Source organism: Schistosoma mansoni (genome assembly GCF_000237925.1).
Source record: "Schistosoma mansoni, WGS project CABG00000000 data, chromosome 3 unplaced supercontig 0077, strain Puerto Rico, whole genome shotgun sequence".
NCBI lineage: Eukaryota > Metazoa > Platyhelminthes > Trematoda > Strigeidida > Schistosomatidae > Schistosoma > Schistosoma mansoni.
This window is the reverse complement of record NW_017386007.1, coordinates 403921-418363: the sequence shown is the minus strand read 5'-3', so window position 1 is coordinate 418363 and position 14443 is coordinate 403921. Positions and strand designations below refer to the sequence as shown.

General features: G+C 36.4%; 1 protein-coding gene across 1 annotated transcript in view; it reads left to right on the top strand.

Annotated features, from left to right (window-relative positions):
* Positions 1-6963: 6963 nt before the first annotated feature.
* Positions 6964-14443, top strand: part of Smp_210200 (tubulin tyrosine ligase-related) — a gene marked incomplete at both ends in the record, with an annotated part of 12011 nt that continues 4531 nt past the window's right edge. Inside the window, 7 exons of the mRNA XM_018791371.1 lie at positions 6964-7035; positions 8858-8943; positions 8990-9023; positions 9065-9208; positions 9254-9391; positions 9450-9537; positions 12326-12447. Coding sequence (XP_018645431.1) covers positions 6964-7035; positions 8858-8943; positions 8990-9023; positions 9065-9208; positions 9254-9391; positions 9450-9537; positions 12326-12447 — 684 coding nt within the window. The remainder of the gene's footprint in view (positions 7036-8857; positions 8944-8989; positions 9024-9064; positions 9209-9253; positions 9392-9449; positions 9538-12325; positions 12448-14443) is intronic.

Sequence of the window (14443 nt, the reverse complement as noted above, 5' to 3'; positions counted from 1 at the left end):
CAATGTCCGTTGGTCAGATACCATCAACAGAAGACTACTATGAAGAGAACAAACCAACTTCTAGCCGAACAGGAAATTAAGAAAAGTCGTTGGAAATGGATAGGGTACACATTTCAAAGATCAGCAAACTGTATCACGAGGCAAGCGCTTACCTGGAATCCTGAAGGGAAACGGAAAAGAGAAAGGCCAAGGAACACACTGAGTCAAGAATTGGAAGCAGACATCAGAAGAATTAATAGCAACTGTAAACAACTTGAAAGGTATTTCCGGGACAGATTTTAGTGGAGAATGCCGGTGGGTGGACAATGTTCCCCCATGAGGGGTGATATGAGTAAGTAATCAAATGTTTTTACTAACTGTTGCTGAATTACTTGGCTAGTGACCACCAAGGGATTTTGTATCCTTTTTGAGTCATCCACCCAACTTATTAACCGTCTTTTCTTTTCCCGCTTTACTGAAGCTTACCACGGTGTACGATCTACTGGTCATCGAAATACCTTCAGACCAAATGTGAATTGCTTTGATCGTTTCTCCATTCAATCTTTATCTTTTAAATTTATTTTGGATGGGTGGGCTATAACATTTTGCCAGAAAAAGGTTATGATCATTTTATCGTAATATGTAACTGGATACCATAAGTTGAAACCCTACCACCAATGAGTGAAGGAATTTCACCTCGAAATTTGATTGGTTTGCGCATATTTTTCAAGTCTAAATAATCTGCAAAAATATTTGTCCAAATATGCCGCTTAATCCTTCCAACGACTTATAGGTGTCGGAATACGTTCGAGATAAATCGTAAAGCTATATATCTCACTAGTTCTGATAATCATTTTTATATAACTCAAAGGAGCCAATATGAAACGATGACTAGGTTTTAGTACTGTACAGTGCATATCACAAAGCCGAAAGAGCGAGAAAAGAATACTAGCAGAAGTGCGAATGCAAGTGAATAGAAATGAATACCAGTTAGCGAATGAAGGCAAGTAGCAGTGTGATATAGCAATTTAATATCTGACCCACAATACAAAAGCTTCTGTTGCCAGATTTGCTCTGAATATAGAGTTATTGGAGGCAGTGTGTTGCAATGAAATGTGCAACATATATCTTAGATTACTGCAACATTTTTACATACCACAAACATTAGAGAGCCTAATATCACAAAAGAAGGGAGGGTGGCGTCCCCGAGCACCGAATATGATGATGAGATAACCTTAAACCATCCATATCCGTAGCGAGGAAAATTTCTTTAAATTATGGCTACATATGGTCGATTGAACCAATCACTAGCATTCATATTTATTTCCCGTACCGAATACCACGTTGGCTCATATTTGTAACCTTGAATTGGTCCCACTTCTCACCGGGAAATCCGATTGTAAACAATCTGGACAATTACGTTAAGTAGGATTCCACTCATGATTGTACAAAAGGCAATAACACGAAAAACGAGTCATTGTGATTTCCATGAAAAAGGGATATATATGTACCCAAACAACGTGTTTTCCTTACTAAATTTTAAAAGCGAACATAGTTCTAAACCTTCAGCTATTTTAAATCGTTTTGGTTTGAACAATCTTCTATTCATTCAACGTTATAATTTGACTTCAACCTAATATATGGTAGTGATTTTAAATAGTCATGTCTTGATTATTCCGTTACGAATGACTAAAATTCGCCGGCCTTGAACATTGTCTGTCCTGCTTTTTTTCCTACACTTTCCCCTCTCTTTTTAAGCACCCTCGTGTTATACCATCAAAAACATATATGGAACATATGACTTTGTCCTACGCTGTCAATAATACTTCCGTTATTTATCTGGGAGCACTATCATGAGGCACAAAATAATACGTTAAATCCCACATTTTTGACTGAGTTTTTATGAATTTACCGTATTATGCCTTGTCATAAATAGCTACGGATATTACTCAACAGCCAGTCGCCACTCATTCTCTGTATGACTCGCCATTTTTCATATTGAACATTAGTCTTACCTACTATAATATTTTAATGTACGAAAATGTATTCTCCTCTCTCTGACCAATGTGTCTTATAACATGTCAACTTAACTGAGTAACTTATTGGAGCAAATCCTGAAACATAGGTAACACCTATAAATTAGCATACCTCATGTAACATATTGTTGTTTGAAAAAGTATTTTTATCATTAATATTATATTTTAATAATCGAGTGATAAGTTTGCGTAAATGTCGAGATTTACTGTCAATACGTTAGGTGACACTAATGTGATAATGAGAATATGATGAATATTATAATCACAATGGACTGGTCTGATAGACAAATGAGTGAGAAATGTTAACATAAGGATAAATTATTGGCTAGATAGCCTGATTTGAGAATGTCCATATCCCTGATGTACTGGCTCTTCTGAATGCGTCGGATTAGAGATTGAATTGTTTGGGTTACTCGTCGACTGAGTCAGCTACTTAGTTTGTCCAACGGATGCATAGAGTACGAAATGTTCGTGGTCTACGTGGTTCTGCAGGTTTTTAAGGTTCGAAGTCCACCTAATCACCATTGTGGCCTGCTGATCATAACTCCAATTAGATCGGAAGATGTAATTACCGAAGTATACAGCTCAGCTACCATCGTACATAATTATCGGAACAATTCATGTCAGACAATAAGGGAATAAAATGAGTCAAATAGAGGGCAAATTTTGAATGCGTAACTCTTTTACTTTCACCGATCCTGTCGGACATTTGCAGGAACGGTGTGAAGAAAGCGAGGGGAAGAGAAATGAAGTGTGGAGAGTTGCTGAAAACAATAGAATATGAGCCAACGTGGAGAAAGAGAGAGTCAACTTGGTTCAATTGAGCGTGGTCCAATATTTATATTCATACGGTTATAACCTACAGACATGTGATGAGCACGATAAGTAATGAGCACACATGTTCTCATATAAAACAGTCAAGGTTATTGAGCAAACAATCAACAAGGTCAAAATGTGACTTGGAAATAATGAATAAATCAATCTGTATGAAAGCTAGAATAGTCCATTTTTGCTTAGTATAGGACTAGACACTAAAAGCTAACCCAGAAGCCTCCAAGTGTCGAGCATTTCTCAGCTCTAGTGCCATTGGATGATCCAGCCATATCCAACTAACTCTCGGGTTAGTATTGAAAAGACTAAAATCCCTGTGCCAAGAAAAGTCACCAGGATATGACAACATCCAACCTATAATCCTGAAACAGTGATCTGAAGCCATCACCACACCAGCGTAACCTGTTCAGGCACTCAATAGATTCACACCATCTCCCACAAAGACGGAAGCAGTCCATTGTCTTTCAAATCTTTAAAGGAGGAGATTGAAAAGATTCTGCTTATCAAACGCCAGTCTCATTACTCTAAATCATCTTCAAGGTAATGGAAAGAACGGTGGATAAACAAGTGTGAGAGCAAACGTATAAAGCAACGTCATCTATAGAGCCCATCAAAGGTTGAGGAAAGACATGTCATGTGCATCCAGTGTCCTATCAGCATAAGATAGCTGAACATGAGATACCGCTTCATGTAATATTCTTTGATTTCTCAATAGCCTTTAACACAAAACCTAATGTACTTCTCATAGCAAAGGCTACAACGTTGGGTTTTATTGATCCACATTTATATGGACCCCGAAACCACTTAGAGGATAGGATGGTCCGTGAAAAAATGAATAGAGTGAACAAGAGTTAGAAGGTTTCAAAATCAGGAATTTCATTAGGAACAATCTTGGGTCCACTTCTGTTTTGGGTTTTTACTATCGATCTTTTAGACAATATTAGCACTGATTCATTCAGGTGATGCAAAGACCTGGAAGTTCACAAAACGCGAAAAGAATTCACATGAGGTTCAAAAATACCTTAAGACAATCTATGAATTGGTTGTAGACAATGGATTGAAACTCAACTTGTCAAAATGATATGAACATTCTACCTCAGAGAAAGATCTTGGGCCTGTAACTTCAGAGAGTTTGGACACCAGTTCAAACTACGGTGAGGATACAACCAAGGCAAACGCAACTTCTCGCGTTATGAGAAGACAGTTTGGTGTGACTACTTCACAGATGTTCCTACAACTGTTTGACACGCACTTACGGCCATACTTTGGAGTCCACAACTTCGTTGGGCTTGACCCCTTCAAAAGAGGCACAAATATTTCGGGTAAATACAGAGGTGGTCAACTAAGTAGGTGAAAATGTTAAAAGATAAATATGACAAGGACGGATCCCAGCATCTGAGATTATTCTCATTGAGTTACAGGGCAATAAAAGATTATTTGATAATGGCATACAACAAATTAAGTTCACAGGGCCACCGTGACAAGGGAATTTCACCAGGACATCATCACAACGCTTCTCGAGGCAACTCTCGAAAGAGTGCACAACAGATGCGAACACCCTAGTACGCTTTCACTTTTCTCATTAAGAGTTGACCCCATCTTGAATGATTTCTCAGTAGAAGTTGCCAGAGCCCCATAAGTGGGTATCTTTAAAAAGAGACTTGACAAACAACCACCTACCAGTGGGTTATCATTTGATGTTTATCTCATAAATTACGACGGTTTTCATTAATGCATATCAGTAACTATTTCCTTTGCCTCTAATTATTACCACCATTTCCAATCTAATTCCATTAGTTTCGTATTCTTTCATACCACCAATTATTCAAACTGTTTGTTATTCTTCAAATAATCGTATTCTCTTGGCATTCGAATTACCACTTGATTGTTTTCACAGTGCAATCAAACAAACTCCCGCCTGCTAATGTGATAGCTGCTGGTGTATGAAAGCCCTACTGTTCTCAGAATAACACATTCACCAAAGCAACGAGATATGTGAACCTACAAATAACCACAAAAATAACTAGATTTAGTGCAGTCGAGTGGTTAGACAACCACTCACTGGACATTACCAAATATGGGAAACCGTACCGAAACAACAGGAAGCCAACGCAAAGAAATCAAATAGCTCATACAAACTCGCGACAAAAATATCAGATACACTAGGCACTAGGTTTGTTTAGATTTTGTTTAATTACTCCAAAATCTTGTGTGTTGGTAGGAAAAAACGCTCAGCTCATTGAAATAATTTGGAATTTTTTAACTGTCATCTGGAAATAACTTCCGACTTGAAGTTTATTGACTTTGTAGATCAATACCACTGACTGTCATCATTCGAAGTTTGTAATCATCTTTACTAGTAATTACAACACCAGTTCAAATATTCGATCAAGTTAGAGGTCGATATCTAATATGTCATCTCGGTTATCAGATTTTTTCCTGGTAAAGTGTTCCTTGACCATCTCCATAGACAGATATTTGGAAGTCGAAGGATATTCAGGGGTATTATGAGTGATCACTCCGTTACCAACTCATGTTTCCTATTATTTTTCTCTCTTCTAGATCCCCCAGTTCGCTTAGTTTATGTTACAGTCTTTGACTAACAAAATACCTTCAGGACAGACATGAGCCTATAAAAGATCTAAAGCCTGTTAGTAGTATAACAACAATCGAAACGTTAACATATAATTTCTAAAGTCTTCACTTATAAAAATGAGTGTTCCGTAAGTTTTTCAGTATAATAATTCTTTTTTAGTCCTATTCGGTTTAAGTGCACAATGAGCAATACGATTCTTGATGTCCTGAGAAACCGAGGGTGGATTGAGGTTCTCAGGTAACCCAATAATTGCTAACTATATATAAGAATATTCACTATACCCATGTAAACTATTGAATATAGGAGTTTGACTCTTATAAATCATTTTTGTCTTTGGTTAACGCTGTAAAATAAAGAAAGTATTCGAATACATACTATCTGGTGGTTTAGTCAATTACAGCATACGATGTTGACTTAAAATGCTGAACATTCACGGAACTACTCAACGTATGTTCTATATATACAATGTCCTCATGAACAACTACCATTCTTCTCGACGCCACTGATTAGTTTCGTTAATATAGTACGTGCTCTTTATATTTCGGTTTTCGGCGGTAAGCAGTCTCTAAGCAAACTAATATTAATCTTTGGTATCTACAGAACCGTGAAGATTTACCCTTGTTTTAAATATACTGAAAAAAGATTGTGGTATTAAGTTTCCTAGAAGACAATTTCAGTAATCCACTATTTGATGAGAAAAACGAGACTCTAGATGTAGACTATTCGCTCTCAATTTCGGCACTATCTGAGAATGTCTTCTTAGATGATCAGTCCTAGATGCAAGGAGAAAAATAAGACATCAAATTACCAAAATCACCCTTCAGTCTACGATAAGTCAGTATTAGATCACCTTGTAGCTTGTATTTGTTTTGCTGATAAACGACTATCTAACTGTAATAAATAGTGAAATCTCTAGTATTATACAAATGAGAATATTAAAAGAGTTGTGTAACCGATCACCTGGATCAATATGTTTCTATGATCACTGAACACAAATCTGGACTTGTTGTTTGGATTTACATATTGAATGAATATCAGAAGGCAGGATGACTCAGCAGCGAGAATGAGTGATTTGACGAGATAAATCTGTACACTTCTTCACAAAACATTTAACACAAAACAAGTACAAATAAATCTATTAAATCGTGACTGACTGTTGTATTTGATTCTCATAGTTCATTCATAAATTAGTAAACTAAAGCCTAATTGCCAGATTTAGTTAATACCTCTCATATTGTTTGGCTGATTACACTTTACATGTGAGCTACATAATGTGAATAAGTTACAAATAAATAAGCAGGTGTTAATGAAAAAACATATATTAGAATAATATTGGTCCAGTGGCTTCACCTTTTTCCAGTTATGATAGAATGAAGCTTTGATTCTATTCAGAAAATATTGTCGAAGGAATATAATTCAGTGTTTTTATGTATATCAAGTGGAAATCTTTCTCTAAATAGCTATTATGTTCATTTTTACAGGGAAGAAGAATGCGATTTCTTTTGGTGTGATCCCATGACGATGAAGGAATTATTCGATCATGGATTAATGGGTAATATAATAAAGATTTGTCACTTTCGGAATCACTTTGAGGTATGTTGTAGTAAAATATATGTAATTTGCCTCCGGGTACGTGTAGTAATATTTCAATAAGGGGTCGGCGATTTCATACATGAGATTAAACATAGTAATCATATTAGCTTAACAGCGTTTGTTTATTCCAGATGATTTATAGAACGAGTATTGAAGAATTTAGAACTTTGAAACTACTTTTCGTACTATTGTTGTTTGTACTTTTATCGTATAATTAATAAGTAATTGTACCTCTACGTTTCTATATTCCATTATTATAAGCTTCCATTTGACTTGTTATTCATTATTATACGTTTTGCTCTTAAATTATTCCTGATGAATTATTTATAGTTTTCCCAGTTCATATCCACTTTTGACCTGTTTGTGGATAGCTAAGACTTTCTATTTTGTGGTGTAGCGTAGTCCATTATCTTACGTATATAGGCTTATATGTGCTTAAGATAATAGTTGCATGGCTTTTCTGCTGGCTGGTTGAAATATAATGTAGAAGCTTAACTCCAGTTTTCTCTTAGGATTCAAGTCTGGGGATGTTAAGTTTGCTTTAGCTGAAGGTTAATTAAGTCGGTTAGAAAGTATTGTTGGTCAAAGCTAAGGACATCAGATTAAAAACGGAATACGAGACATGGGGTACATAAAGTAAAGTCGTAGTTCTGATTGTCCAACTTAACAAATAATATCGATCAGTTGCTCAGACATAAAATTCACTATATTGATCGTATCAATGGAATCAAAGTTCCAGTAGCCAACAGTTGCGAATCCATTGATACATTCGATGCATGAGCATTAATATTGCCTGCATTTCAATTAGATCAGTAGTAATCTGAACGATTAAGTAGACAACAGTTCATAGAATTTAGTTAATAGAATTAATACGGTATGTGAATAGTCTTTGTCAATCATGTATACTCATAAACTATATTTCCATGAACACATAAAATCGGTCACGTAAAATCATTGTGTTTCCATTGATCCCTTACTATAATTCAAAAATTTATTCATCATGTGATTGTACTCATACCTGTTGTCTATCCTCAAACTATAATTCGCTTGCAAGTGTTTGAATCTTCCGGTTGTTGATGTAAAAGATTGTGATTGGTCGATCTCTCCAGCATGTTTGCATCTTGAATGGATTGCCTCAATGTAACTATAAATCATAGACATTTCCAATCAGAGTTGTACAGTGGCTAGCAGCTAAATCAGAACGTAAGTTTTGTCCTAGTTTGGACTCATCAGATGAATATACCTTCATCTCAAAGTTGATGTTCACTCCGAAACGAGAACCCAGTAACTTCCTGTTCAAACGCCAACGCGTTGACCAATTAACTACTGAGTTCCAAATTAGTCACAAAAATAAGTACAAAATAATCAGTAGACTGAGAATGACCTAATTATTTGTGATATGGTTACTAAATCTGGAGAATTCCTCATAGTTTATTCATTTATTTATTTAAACACATAAATATTGGTACAAAGAAGCATCAGATATATATGCGCCACACAAATCTCATTTGATTTGTGTGAGGGCTGTGATACTGCTCAGGTGTCCAAACTGAAGCACGTTTCTCGGCTCTTACGGACAATGAGTGGACGTGGCAAAGGTGAGAAGTCTCGCGGTAAGGCTAAAACGCGATCAGCTTGTGCTGGTTTACAGTTCCCAGTTGGTCGTGTCCATGGTCTCCTTCGCAAGGGGAACTACGCAGAACGTGTCGGGGCTGGTGAACCTATCTATTTCTCATAGTGATGAGTACGGAGTTTATTTCCAGCGTTTTATCTTTGATACCATTTGAATACTACAAAATTTCGTTTCATTTTTATATTACAGCTTACACGTAAAAATTTGATGGTCAAAAATTTGAAACGTCTAAAGCGTAAATGGGAGAAGGAATACAGTAAACAAGAAGGGCAAATGTAAATACTTGCTTATTATAGATGAACTAGTTTGTTTTTTTTACAGATTGGACTTTTTTCCAACAACTTTTGAACTTCCAGTGAGACTGTGTTACAATTACTTATTCAACCATTACTTAAGATGGAATACCATATGTTTATTGAAGAATTTCGTAGATGTCCTGGTTCTATATGGATAATGAAACCTGTTGCTAAATCACAAGGCAAAGGAATATTTCTTTTTCGTAAATTAAAGGATATTGAAGCATGGAAGCGTACTGGAATGGTAAATCAAACTTTTTTTAGATAATATCTACATTATTTTCAACAGAAATGTGAACAACAAACTGTTGGCGATACTCCGAACCGAGAACTGCCTGAAACATACGTTGTCTCACGATATGTGACTAATCCATATTTATTGTGTGGTCGTAAATTTGATTTACGTGTATATGTTCTTGTTACATCTGTAAGTTATTTATCAAATATTTTCATGACTAATCACCTAATTGGATTTTTTTTTGTAGTTCAATCCACTAAAAGTTTGGGTTTACAGAGATGGATTTGCCCGCTTTTCTAACACGAGATTTTCGCTAGATTCTATTGATGACCAATGTATCCTTTTGATTTGATCTTACGTTTTGTGACTATTGTAGTATTTACTCCAAACTGCTCTTTATTTATTTATTTAAACACATAAATATTGGTACAAAGAAGTACCAGATACATATGCGCCACACAAATCTCATTTGATTTGTGTGATGGCTGTGATACTGCCCAGGTGCCCAAACTGAAGCAGGTGGTTTATTTAGGGGGCCAAATCCCGAGCCTTTGACCTAGAGGCCTGATCCATAAGGCAGTGCAGCATCGTGAGGAGATGCAGTCCTATGGTTGCCGGTGAACAACGATTGATTCATAGCCCATTTTTCCCCCAGAATCCTGGAGCCCCTAGATGGACTTTCCGTGTCCACCAACCCAGTTAAATCGCCGGACATTTGCTTTCGTCCTCCCAATTTCGTAAACAACACCGGTTGTGCGAGAAGGCAGTGAGTAGGACTTTCCTGGAAGGTGCTATATACGCGTGGCCATGTGAGAGCATTTGGAGAGGGAGAGCGAACTCTCCCCACTCTTGGCCGTACCAAGGCATTTGGGTGCTCCGAACCGCTCTTGTCATATATAGACAGTTTTGGGACAGATAAAATGTTTACATGTGTTGGCTTGTTCAATAAAAGCTGTATTTGATAGATTAGAAACTGAAGCCGCAATCATCTTCAGACTGGTTTTCGATAAAATATTTACCAAACGTCCCTTATCATTATTAACAGCATATTAGGAAATGTATTGTGAAAGCTAATTTTTCTGCCTATGAATCTTCTAAACAAGTTCATAAGTTTGGATTCACTTAGTATTGTTTTGTTTGAATCTTCCCATTGGTGTTTTAGGACTGCAACTGATCAGTCTTTAATTGGCATATATGCATACTGTGCGCATTGCCTCTATATAGCCTAAATTCACAAGCCTGATAAGCAAAGATGGATAGTGGCTAGCAGTGAAATCCAGGACGCGCGTTTCGTCCTATAACACGATGGCGTTTGAAGCGGAAGGTACTGGGTTCGAGTCCTAGAGTGAACATCAACTCTGAGATGTAGGTACATCCAGCTGACGAGTCCCAAGTAGGACGTCCTGGATTCCACTGCTAGCTACTATCCATCTTTACTTATAATGCTTGTAAATCAAGGCTATATCGAGGCAATACGCACAGTATGCACATATGCTAATTAGAGACTGACCAGTTGCAGTCCTTAAACATCAATGGGAAGATTCAACCAAACAATACTAAGTGGATTTGGACTTCACCCCATTGCACAAGCAAGTGGCTATCATGAGTCAGTGGCCAAGTGGATAACACGATGGCGTTTGAAGCGGAATGTGCTGGGTTCGAGTCCCAGAGTGAACATCAACTGTGAGATGCAGGTACATCCGGCTGACGAGCCCCAAATAGGACGAATTGTTGCGTGTCCCGGATTCCACTGCTAACCACTGTCCACCTTTGCTTACAATTCCATAAGTTTTTGTATGTAGAGTTCTAGCAACAATACAGTTAAAGCAGGTAAATTATGTATATTTAGTCTATAAAGTAAACACATACAATTAGTACAAAACATGAAATAAAGGTTAATTAGGAAAAAGGATCGTGAAGTGAATATTTACCAAATATTAGCATGGATACGACAAAAACGAAGCAATGAAAGAGCTAATCATTTGTCTAAAACAGCTACAATTTCATGAATGGCAGTCAAAAGAAATGATTGAACCGTTCAAGTGCAGACTGAGTGTGAGTGGTGAGTGTTTAACAAGGGAGTAATTGGTCAATTCATTTTTATATGTCAAGATTAACACTTATTTCATATATAAAAATGTTGAGTGATAATAATAACTGTTATTTATGGAAGTTCAAAGCCTAAGGGCTTAACTCCAATTGGTATTTACCCATTTACTTATCTTACTTACTTATGCCTGTTACTCCTCGTGTAGGAGAATTGGCCGCTCACCAGGATTCTCCATCCAACTCTGTTATGAGGAATCCTCTCTAGCTGTTACCAGTTGCTATTAATTCTTTTGATGTCTGCTTCCGATTCTCGACTTCACATTGTCGAATGCCTTCTCAAAGTCAAGAAAGTTGGTGAATAATGACAAATTCCATTCAATTGACTATTCAACAATGATCCATAATGTCACAATTTGGTCTGTGCACGACCGATCTTTACGGAATCCAATCTGTTGATTTCGAGGTTGGACGTTTACTGAATCTTTCATCTGGTTCAGCAACACTCTGTTGAAAACGTTTTCTGACACCGATAGTAGTATGGTGCCTTCTTAGTTCTCACATTTGATTAAATCTTTTTTAGTTTATTAATGAAGTATCCCTATTTCTCTTCTACTGGTACTCATTTTCCTTCCTTAATCTTTCTGAAGAGAATATGAATATCTTTTTATCGACCTCTATATTTGAATTCAGTCCTTCAACTGATATGCAGTCTGCTCCTATTGCTTTCTTATTTTCGAATTGTCTGATGGCCTTATTACAGACTATCTCACTAAATTCTGATAACCATACAGCAAACAGTTAATTTGCAATATAACAACCCATCGTCTCAATCTTGACTGTTTCTTCTGTAAATATCAGTTCATCTTCTCTAATTCCACTGTTTATGCATTCTCGTACCGATTGCGCTTCATTCTTGTTTTTTCCTTATCGGTCTTCTGCCGAAATTCATCCTATATCTGACTATCGCCATATACTACTTACATGGATATAAGTAGACCACACTACAATACCACTTGTATTGTTAGGAATTCATGTTTCCTTTATATAAACTTAACATGATATACTTTATTATAGATATACATTTGACAAATATTGCTGTACAAAAAACTGCACCTGATTATGATGCTGAAAAAGGTTGTAAATGGTCTATTGGTCGGTTACGTCGACAACTCTTAGCTAAATATGGATATCAAAAAGTGAGCGTTTTATAGTCATGTAAAGTAACTTCAAAGACTAAATCCACGTCATAGTATTATGATTTATAAAACCTGGAAGCATTGGACGGCCGTTTCGTTGTGGTATGGGACTCTTTCGTAGTGCCCATCCACGATCCGTGGATTGGTCAAAGTTAAACATTAACGCCGTTAGATCCCCGCTTAGTGGTTTAGAGGTTAAGGGTTCGCGTCCAAGACCGGTAGGTCCTAGGTTCGAATCTCGAAAGATGGGTGTTTTTAAATCTTGATTAATATTTTTTGCTCTAGTTTTTTTGGATTTCAATGGTTAAAATGTGCGACTTAATCCAACTAATTTTAACATTTTTTCACTTGGGTTTCCAGATTTGTTTAGGTCATTTTGTTGTTTTATTCAGACCACATTATCAATAGACATTTTATTCAGATTGGCTAAAGGATGTGTAAAGAGGCGTTTGACTTTTAAGTGGTATTCATTGGTGACTGTTACCAAATGATGTATCACTACAATGAGAGAACACTAGACTGTTGTTCTATCTTAGTAAGGAACTACTTGAGAGTGTCCTTACACGAACTTAACAGGGATCGAATACAGACCGTTCAGAACTCATTGACAGTGAACTACATCTAAGCCACTGTGTTAGGATTCATTGTTTCAGTGTTAATTTCTGCGAAGTTTCACAGTTGGATGAAATAGCTGTTCATTACTATATAGGATTTCATAATCACCTCTTCTTTCCTATACTATGTCCTTATATACAACGTATCTTTTATATACTACTACCACTAAATTAACTACTTCTATGAATCTGGTGTTCATCTTGTTATGCTAACGAGGTATGGCAACTTTGACCCATGCATAAATGCGCCTGGTCCTACGTTGTAGCTGACTGACTGACTGACTGGATCACCTCAATTGATGTTCATCAGTGATAAATACCATGTAAAATTTAAATGCTAGATGATAATTTCCTTTAAGAATTTAGTTGATTTTATGTACTGATACCAATTTGAACTTTGAATGACTTATAAACTGATCTGAAAAATACTGTTATATCGAGTGGATTTGTGTGTATGTGCCCTGTTTAATAAATGTCGTGATGATCCCCGCCAATAAGAGAGGAGTGGATTATCGGTTAGAGCAATGATACACAAACAGCCGTATAAGCAGTCTTTTGAGTTCTTATCAGTCCTGCTATCTGCCTAGCTCAGTCAGTTAAGTCCAGAACATCAACAACAGACTCTGCAATATGAATAATTATTCTCAAACATACCGGGTTTTTATTACCAATCAAACAGACCACATCTTACCATGAAATAGAAAATAACATTTGTACAAGATTTAGCCAAAATTTGACTGTGAATAGAGGGGAAACAGTAATTAATAGACTGGTTATAACTCAAGAATGGTAAATTGTATAAAAAATAGTTCATAGGTCAAATCAAAGTACTGGATCCTAATACCAGAGTGAACATCAACTCTAAGATTCCGGTTCCATCCAGCTGACCAGTTCCAAATAGGACGAAGTGACGCGCGTCAAACTGAATTCCACTACTAGCCTATCCATCTTTGCTTACAATTTCAAAAGATATAAACATGATTTTATTTCACAATTGATTGATCACTGGGTGGTGATCAATGTCATGCATGTCAAGTCCTTCTTAGTGCTGATCGAATGCTATCGATCAAGTTGCAATGTGGTCACCAGTCTAGGTGGCTGGACACTGCTTGCACTATATATTTGAGGGTAAGGTGGTTTCTAATATTAAAAACTAAAGTTTTTTATTCATCCTATGACGCTTTCATAGGAAATTATCATCCTAATCAAATACTTTAGTTATCTAAATACATAATCATCTCAGGATAGATCCAGATTAAAATTATCGCAATTAGAATGAAACATACATAGTTAGATCGTATTGATAGTTTGTTATAAAACTCATTGGTACTTATCGATGAGATGAATAGAATTCTTCAATCTTCCTTAAAATATTTAATTAA